The sequence below is a fragment of the Buceros rhinoceros genome, unplaced genomic scaffold (genome assembly GCF_000710305.1).
Source record: "Buceros rhinoceros silvestris isolate BGI_N320 unplaced genomic scaffold, ASM71030v1 scaffold21376, whole genome shotgun sequence".
Taxonomy (NCBI): domain Eukaryota; kingdom Metazoa; phylum Chordata; class Aves; order Bucerotiformes; family Bucerotidae; genus Buceros; species Buceros rhinoceros.
The window spans coordinates 37398-47034 of NW_010417218.1; the positions used below are offsets into that span (position 1 = coordinate 37398).

General features: G+C 48.9%; 1 protein-coding gene across 1 annotated transcript in view; it reads left to right on the plus strand.

Annotated features, from left to right (window-relative positions):
* FZD3 (frizzled class receptor 3) overlaps positions 1-9637 on the plus strand; it is a 43299-nt gene that overhangs the window by 33082 nt on the left and 580 nt on the right. Inside the window, exons 4-5 of the mRNA XM_010138135.1 lie at positions 6981-7129; positions 8913-9146. Of these exons, the coding sequence (XP_010136437.1) occupies positions 6981-7129; positions 8913-9146 (383 nt within the window). The remainder of the gene's footprint in view (positions 1-6980; positions 7130-8912; positions 9147-9637) is intronic.

The window sequence follows — 9637 nt, forward strand, 5'->3', positions numbered from 1 at the left end:
AGCGCCTACCGGTTCCTCGTAATGGTCAAAGAGCCAGCAGGCGCTTGGGCAATCTCTCTCATTACAAACCGTGGCCAGCACTTAAAAAATTAGTTGCTGTGATTGAACGCTGCCTTCCGTTTCCAGATAAAACCACAAACTACCAGCTGTGCGGACAGCTTTGTTGAGGTTCAGCTTTCCCTTACTAAACAGGGCGTTCTCCCAGAAGGATTCTCCTGAAGCTGCCAAATCGACCTGTCCTGAGATGGTTGTGAGATACCCCTGAGGTGGTCACCAAAGCTGCAGCCTTCAGTGTTCCCACCCCACGAGCACAGGAGCGGTTCCTGCCAGACTTCCTGATGATTGCCGGTTACCAACACCGTGACGAACGGCAGGGCCTGAAGGGCATGAGCGTTGAGGGCAAGTTATTAGACTCTAGCCATGAGTCAGGACCTTTTTAGTTGTCCTCTGGGATCCCTTTCCAAGGAGATGGATGAGGAAAACCCTGCAGCGTTACCTCGTGAGAGGTCGTACTCTGCTGTGCTGTTCTTCATTCGAGCTGTTTTCCCAGCAGATGATTAGACTCCAGCGCATTCCCCTGGCACGGCGCGGACAAGGAAGAGCTTCTGGTGAAAACCAGGACACTTCTGCCGTGAATTGGATGATTTCTTTCCCATAACATGCCCGAGAAACTCAAGAGAAATTCTAAAACATAATTCATCGCGTTTTAAATGTTCTCTGGAGGCAGTTTCTGTAAGAATGTATTTTTTAGGCACTTTGACAGAACAAATTCTTGGAAAAAATGGTCTTCAGCATGGATTCACGGTGGGCTAACACTATCTTCTGAGGTGAATAAGTTTCCTCCAGAATAGCCCGTCTCGCATTAAGATGGTAATTTTCTAAGCTTTTATTACAGTTTTTTATTTATTTATTTATTTTTAGCTTGGGTTAGGTTTCGAAGGTATCCGTTACTGGCCCAAGTCCTGCACAGGCTGATCACTTTAATTTCCACTCTGGGCACACAGCAGCTCGGTAGTTACTAAGTCTGGAGAAGAGTTAGTAATGCTTTTCATAATTGCTCTAACAATTAATTGTTTTAATGGGAGCCAGTGGGTGAAATTAAGGCCTGGTGCTCTTACGCTGCTGTGGCCGAGGAGAGAGCGAGGGTTCCTCAATAACTCAGCTGTGCAGCCAGAGCGGTGGCGTGGATTTGCATCTTGGATAAATCAAGCAAGTCACAGGATTTTAATAACCTGGAAAATTAATTTTATTTTTCAGTGGCAAACGCTGCTACATTTTACTGGGAAACGAGCAGGGCGAGTATAATACTCGAAGTCTCAAAGCAGTGACAGCGATGGTCATGGTTGTGAAAGTGGCACCGTTGGCTCAGATTGCCTTTGGTCTCTCCCCCAGTTGTCGCATCTTCAACAAAAGGATGGGTTAATTTGAATTTCATTGCTTTCCATCCATAGGGAAATATCAAATGATCGGCGTTATTGCGGAGCCGTGCCCCAAAGGAGGGGGACAGGTGCTGTGTTTGTGCTTTCACTTCACACGCGCGACAAGCTCATTAATTTGTGATTTCATACATTTCAGTGGGAAGAGACCACTGGTCGCTGTCACCGAAAAGCAACCATGATTGATGGGTCAGGGGCAGAAGGGGAAAATATTCAGAAATTAGTTATATAAGCATCCTAAATTAACAGTGGCCTCCAAAGCAGCATTGTTTTTCCCTGGAGGACTAGTGAAATTGATGGTTTTAACCTCCTTTCTGAACACCTGCCCCTGTGTTCCAGCAGGGAAACGAGGCATTCAGAACGATGGCTGTTCCCATCACGACGGAAAGGCCGTTTCCGTGTGACAATTGTACCAAGCTGCTCTGCCAGCCCTAGGTTGGAGGGAAAACGCAGGCCGCAGAAGTCTCCCTCTCTCCTGTGCAATCTCTGTATCTGACAGAACTTATCTGTGGTCTTCGCTCATGGTGCCTGTGCCGCTTCTGAGGCATGTCTGAGCAGAGTAGAGCGGAGCGTAGAGCCCACAACCCAAACCGCGGCATCTGCATCTCGCTGCCGGTTTGTCCTTGCTAGCTGGATGCCTCTGAGGCCTCGGGTCAGGGATCTGTGCAATGGAGCCTTCACGCGGGTGGCTGCACAAAGCCTGTTGTGACTTTCCGGTCACATCTTCATCTGGGGCTGCCTTTGCAGCAGCCCCGACTCAGCGCGCAGCGAGCAGGCTGTCACTCAGGACCGATATGACCTGATCCATGCCAGCTCTGCTGAACTGCCGTGTTCTCACGTTGCTGGAGTGCGCGAGCCCCTCTCGCGTCTCCAGGAAAGCGAGTGGGTACCAAGGGAAGCGGAGAATCGCCTCCAGTGTTACCTTTCCTCTGGGAGAGATTCTTCCCGTGAAGGACGTGGCCACGGGCTGCCTTCTGGTCTCTGTTTCCTTGACGCTGGCTGCCCTCGGGGATCGGCAGCTGCTGACATTCGGAGCAGGGCAGCGTGCTTGTAAGATAGGCTTTCGTCTGGAAAGAAAGGGTTAGTGCAGGTTTATAAGGCCCAGAGGAGATCTGCAGTGTCTCCAGATGTGAGCCAGTGGCTTGTTGGTGTCCAGGAGGTGTTCTGGAAGCCTTTGGTGGATGGCAGTGAGGAGAGCACTGAGGTTCACAGATGTGAAGAAGGGTCTGGCCACGGTGCCGAGTGGGAAACGGAGGAAATGACTGAATTTGCAGAGTTGATTTTCACAGTTATTGTTTCAGCTGGTAAGGTGCGTTTCACAGGACTAAATCCAAGCACTGGGACTAGTTTTAAGAGGCTTTTTTCTCACTGGCCATGTCTGCAGAACTCTAGTATTAATGTTCTGTGTCACTGTGCAGAGCTCAGCAGCGGTGGAGGGTTTTGTGGAAAAACAAGAGATGAGAATACATTCTAAACTCTTAGTAAATGCATTTCAGTTCTTTTCCTCCTTTCAGTTATGTCAGTAGTTTGACCTTCAGGAGTGTTTCATAGTTAAACTTCAATATTTGTAGCAAACAGTCTCAATGGGGTAAGTTTACCCATTTTCTTGTGGTTCACATGAAAAGAACTGCCATGTTTTCGTTCAGAACTTCTTAGTGGAGAGAGACTTTCTCCAAGAACACAATTTAAAAAACAACTTATCTTTGCGTTCCCACTATCTATCGATTTCCACATTGTATATTCCACCCCTCTTCATTTGTAGTGCTTTTAAAATTGGAGCCATTCTCCACTCTAAGTTGAAATATTTCTGCCAGAAAGAACCATAAACGCAGTTTCTTTAGATGTTTCTAATGTCCTCACTTTGAGGGCGGTATAGAGACCCAGTTAGAGCTTAACCAAGTTTGCATTCGGTTCAGCTCAAACATGTTTGCTTATATTCTGCATTTTTAAAAATAGAGGTGGAAGGTGCATCAGGTGACCTTATTACATGGACAGCATCAGGGACCCGAGAGTCTCTGATCAATCTGCCCTTTTTGCTTCATTTCTGCTACACCCCAAATTTGGGTGACTTCTCTCTTGCCTCAACTTTGCAAAAGCCAACCTTGGAGTTGGACACTTCTGGAGGAGTTTGGGTCCTGCACAAAGATGTCATTGAGCAAAGGAAGAGCCATTGTTGTACTGCAGTATGACTCCGACAAGAGAATGAAGATGTCCCATGGCACAGTGAGCAACCGAGAGCTTTAGCGCTGGAACTGTTGATTTATTCTTAATGCAAGACCCAAAATGAGATTCCCTTCCGGCCCGTAATTAAACCAGGGCGGACTTGGCCTGGCGGAGAAGCATTATGTGTAAATATAAAAATTAACCTGAATATTTCCCTTCATTAAGAAATGATGGATTTCACCATTTATTCCACTTAATGCCACATTTGCACATTATGAAACTAGATAATAAGGTCAATTTTTGAGAGCTTAATTGTGCTGGATAATTTTATATTGGGTAATTGTTAATATTTTTATTTTCTTGAGTGGAGTCTCGCGGGTTGGCTACGAAACCACCTAGAGAAACCTTCAGGCTCCTTTTGCATGGTTACGTGGTCTCAGGCTTGGGAAGGTCCATAGTGTTGGCAAAGCGTTTCAGCAGCAGTGGTTTTCCTGGGGCAGGGGCTGATGAAGGGGTGGATGTGTGGAGAGCCTTGAGCCTGCTTCATACAGAGATGAGCTCTAAGAAACATATCAATGTTCATTATGGTTCTACATTTAATTAAAAGACAGGCATGTAGTTACTGAGGGCCAATATCGAAGGTCCTGAACTTTCGTCGTGTTGTAGCCTGCCAGAGCTGAGCTGTGTGATCTTGGGCAAGACACTTAAATTCTCATTTTCCATCTGCAGTGGGGATATTAGTAAAAAACATGTAGTAATACAAAGTATTAAACCAGCGATTGCTGTATTTGCAGTGGTTCATACAGAAACTGTGCTGCCCCTCAGCGGTGTGTGGTTGGGGTTTGGTCTCTTCTCCCCAGACGAGAGGAACTGACATCAAGTTGTTCCAGGGGAGGTTGAGGTGGTCCCTGAGGAACCATTTCTTCCCCGTTGGGGCTGTGCAGGGCTGTGCCAGGCTGCCCAGGGCAGTGGTGGAGTCCCCATCCCTGGAGGGGTTTCCCAGCCGTGTGGAGGTGGCGCTGAGGGACAGGGGTTAGTGGGGACCTGGCAGTGCTGGGGGAACGGGGGGACTTGAGGAACTTAAAGGGCTTTTCCAACCTGAACTACTCTGTGATCCAGTGGTTGGAATGAGCCTGACACAGGGACTACGTTGAATTCAGATTTTCAGTTGGGGGAAATAAAGCTTCTCAGTGTTGTTTCAGGAGATTTTCTTTGTGCTTCTACATTAGTGTAGGGCCAGAGGGATGCTCTGACTGTTACTGTCAGCATCTTTCCTAAACTGGTAACAGTCAGTGATGCTTTTGTCCTATTCAAACGCTGTACCAAAATCTCGCTCCTGTAAGTCCGGCATTTCTTCATGGCTGCCGCAGCCATTATTTCTTTCCTCTTGCTTACCTCAAACACTCCAAGGTGGTTTTTTCCCCCATTTCAGAGTTTAGATAATTCATGTTACATAGCAATTTTTTTTTTCACACCTTTAAGTCCTCATAGGCCAGTCAAGCTTCTTGCAAGATGGGCTGTCATTTCCCAGCCAGCCTGCCAGCCCTTCTCTGTACCTCCCTCTGTACCCCTCTGCTCTCCAGGACGATGAATTCAAACCAAATTCCCAGAATGGCACAAAGTATTTCAGTCTCACTCTGTCCTCGAGGAGCAATGTTCCCCTGCCTCGACACCGAGGTCGCTTTCTGAAGTGCAACGGTTTGGATCAGCTGTGTCACCACCAGTCACAAAGCTGTTGCTGTAGGTACTTAGTCCGTGCTGGAAAGAGGCCAAATTCCGTGTCTCCCCACGATCAAAGCCCCAAACCCTGCTGCCGCACCAATCCTTGAGCTGTCTGTGGATCTTTGTCACGCTGTCATGGACCTACTTTATTTAACCGAAAATCAATCACATTTCCACTTGCTTAAACATCTTTCCCAGCCTCAGCATTACACACCCTGAAGCTGTTCTAGTGTCAGTGAGTCATGACATGAGACAGTCACCGATGTCTCTCCCTCTCCTGTCACGTTCCTTTTCTGCCTCGCGGCCCCTGCTTTTAGCCATGCTGCTCTTGGCAGAAGACCCTTCTGCTCTGGAGCCGCTCTGGTTAAAGGCCTGTCAGTCCCCGCCAGGGAGTCCCCAGTTACAGGATCTCCTTCCCTTCCTCCTGTTCTGCCTCTGCCATCACATCTCCCATCCTTTCACATCATCTGTGGGTCTTTCACATTCCCTCGTGCTCCTTGGCTGGCTTCATTTTCTTCCTCTGCTTGCAGGGCTCCCTGCTTCCACCTCCCCACCCAGCCCGCTCCCCCCCGCCACTGTGCCATAGTTCACAGTCCTCACCCCCTGCTAGAATAAACATTCTCAAGGTGTTTTGCAGCCCCATTCCTTCAGACGTGGCCTTGCCATGGTCGGTTTTAGTCTCTTCCCTGGTTGCTGATGGCGCTGAGCCTTCTGACGGGTCCCTCAGTTAGGTTTTCTGACGAGCTCTCTCTCAAAAGCAGGAACCTCTTCCTGTACCCCAAGTCATTTAATGGCCAGTGGGTGTTTGAGATGTAGAGTACCGGCCATGGTCACAGGGTGACAGTGTCACACTGATGCTTCCTGAGGACTTAATGCCAGCAGAATTAGTTTCTTTTCTTTGCAGCCTCCTGTAAGAAGACACTGGTGTCTTTCAGGCTTGCACATGGAGTTGGGTGTCCTTGAAGGTTCAGTTTTTGAGCTGGGTTATCGATTCCAGAAGGTACCTGGAAGCCTCTTTGTTCTAAAACTACCTTACAGACCTTCCTGGAAATAATGTCGTTGGATCTTCTCCACGTCTTTTCCTTTGTAGATCAAAGTGTTTGCAGAAATAGATGTCATGAGCTCTTTCCGTTGATCCCCCTGAAGAACGGGGGAGAGGTGGGGGCTTTGCCGGGTCACTACCATACCCTCCCTTTACTTTCCTTACCCTCCCTTACCTTTGCTGATGCCTCGAAGTCCTGAGGGAGAGAAACTAGGGGCAGAGCCCTCCAGTGAAGGCTGAGGAATAAAGGATGAGCACTGAACATCCCATGGAGCGTTTTCTCAACAGCGAGTGTAGCACCTGCTGTTATATAGGTTAATTCTGTCAAAGAAACGAGTCTTTATAATTTGAAGACTAGAAATTATTTCACAATTATTGAGGGCACAGACAGAAGTACAAATAAAGCCAAGACCTCACAGCAGTTGAATCTTTTGTGTGACTCCACAGTGGGCTGCACAGCACACCCGGTCACGCTCTGCGGAGCCAGGAAACAAAGGAACCCTGTTGGTGTTTACTTTGGCTCAAGGCAGAGACAGAGATTTTAAATGAGTTAATAAATGAAGTGGTGAACTACGATGGGTGGTATAAGCTTCTCTCTCTTTTTTTTTTGTCTCTAGGTCACTCAGATGAGTCGTCCAGATTTGATTCTCTTCCTCATGAAATATCTCATGGCTTTGGTCGTTGGGATCCCCTCTGTCTTCTGGGTTGGAAGCAAAAAGACCTGTTTTGAGTGGGCCAGCTTTTTCCACGGGCGCAGGAAAAAAGAGTGCGTGTTGGTATTGACTAGAGCATCGGTTGAGTGCTGGCAAATAATCTCCTCTTCCTTCTAGTCCTGCAGGGGTGTTTTGTTTAGTTTTTCATGGAAGCAAAGGCAGGAACAGATAAAAAATCTCTCACTGTCCAAAATGGAGCTCAGATGGCTCAAAAAGCTCTGAAGAATTGTCAGTTGTTGTTCCATTTTTTTTTTTGTCCCAGAATCAAACGGCTCCGTCTGTTTTCCAAATATTTTCAAACAAGAATTAGGTTTCTGCTGAATGGTGCAATTTGTCTGCCAGTCACTGAGAGATGGAATTGGAAGTTTGTCTTTGTCAAAGTGCTTATCTTGTCATCCAAACCAGACCTTTACAGGCAAACGGAGCCCGAGTTCTCTTCACCAGGGTCGCAGTGAAAAGCGCTTGTCTCTGCTTTTAATCCTCTCTTATGCCTTGGTGCCAGAGCACAGCTGGATAGAACGACAATGTCTTAGAGCTTCTGTGAGGCTGGAATGGCATAAATTTAGAGGCACTCGATATGATTTTGTAACAGCTCTAAATAGCTGTTTGCATGATCCTAAACATTGGTGTTCAGGGAGATGTTTCAGGACAGATCCACAAATACAGCAAGTCTTCAAGTGACGACTCCACGCTTTGCCTTGTCCGTCGGTGGCAGAACTGGCCTTCTGCTAAGGGTGAAGTAAAATCACCTTCTGTAGAGCTGGAGTGAACTTTTCTGGGCTTGAAAGCTAACCCACGGAGATACGCACGGGGTGAACAACAACCCACTGTGGTTTTAACCCACGCGCATGCGTTTAGCTGGGGTTGACATAGAGGTGATACCCTGCTGCGGTGGGTAGAAGCAGGAGTGGAGCGAGCAAAGGCAGAGGAAACTGTTTGATGGGATGGGCTCTCTCGGGAGAGCTGGATGGCCCCTGGAGGTGCCATTGTCTCTCCTGGAGCAGCTTGGCAGCAGAGGAGCCCCCACGCCTGGCAGCGCCTGGATGGAGCCAAATTCCTTCGCTGGCCCCATTCATTGAGCGGTAACAGGCAGAACCAATACCAACCTCCCTCCTTAGGCAGCCTGCGATCCTCTGTGAGCAAGAAAATGAAGAGGAGGAGTGAGCCAGGCGAGGAAACGGAACATGAAAGAACAGTCTGGAGAAATGGCAGGGGAAGAAAAGGCCTCCCCACAGAAAAGAGATGAAAAACCCCCCAGAGGAATGTGGCGGATGCGACAGCACTTCCTTTCATCACACCACGGTAGAGCGGCCAAGGGCGGCCCCTCTGCCAGCCCTTCCCAGCAAGGGATTTCAGCAGCCAGAGGAGCTGTGGGGCTGTCACCACCGATCTAAGGGCTGCCAGCCAGTTGCCTATGCCTTGTTATCTGTGTCGTGTTTCCTCCTCCTGCTGCCAGTTTCGATCCAGTTTTTAAATGCTCATTTGAGCGGGGAAGCAGCTTCCTGTGTTCCCCGAGAGGCAGCTCCCCAGGTCACCTGAGCTTGCCGAGTCTTGGCAAGATCCCAAGGATTTCTCTTGTAACAACCCTCACAAACTAAGGCCATGAGCAAACGCACATCAGGGCTAGAGGGTCGGGTACAGGGAGCAGGAAGGATTCAAGAATATGATGTGTGCTGGAATACCCAAATGTGGAGATGCTTCACAGTCAGGCAGATGGGGCTGTTATACTGTAACTAGATGGTCTCAGGCTGCGATGTTTGTCTGTCTGTCTGTAGAACAATTACAGTGCTGTTACTGCTGTTAATGTTCCCTCCTTGTATTGCCTGTCTCGTTCAGAGTTGTCAACGAGAGTCGACAAGTGCTGCAGGAGCCAGACTTTGCTCAGTCTCTTCTGAGAGATCCCAACACCCCCATCATCCGGAAGTCCAGAGGCACTTCGACCCAGGGCACCTCGACTCACGCCTCCTCCACCCAGCTGGCCGTGATGGACGACCAGAGGAGCAAGGCGGGCAGCGTCCACAGCAAAGTCAGCAGCTACCACGGCAGCCTGCCCCGATCGCGTGACGGCCGGTGCGTTTCTCTGCGTGGCGGTGATGGACGACAAGAGGGGAAGGGGGGGCAGCGTCCACAGCAAAGTCAGCAGCTACCACGGCAGCCTGCACCGATCGCGTGACGGCCGGTGCGTTTCTCTGCGGTAAAGTCACGTGGAAAATCGGACAAGCCTCTGCTCGCTGGGCGCTTGGCCATCGTGGAAGCTCTGTGTGTGTTTACTGTCTCTGCATCTCTTCTCCCTGTTAGCATCTGGGTTGGGAAGAGAAAAAAATGTCACGGTATTTTCAAAGTCTCAGAGAATTTCAAACATGGCCAGTGCTGTTTTTCCTGCGTTACCTCACCGGGGCACATGAGAAAACAGCGCTGGCCTCAAGTCAGCTTGGTCCATTGTGACTGCTTTTGTCTGGGAGTAAACTGGTTTTGCTTCTGTCAATAGTCCCAGCCCTGCTGCAGTAAGCACTGGTAAGGGTTGGCTGGGGCTCTAGCTGGGGGCATAGGGAGGGGTTGTT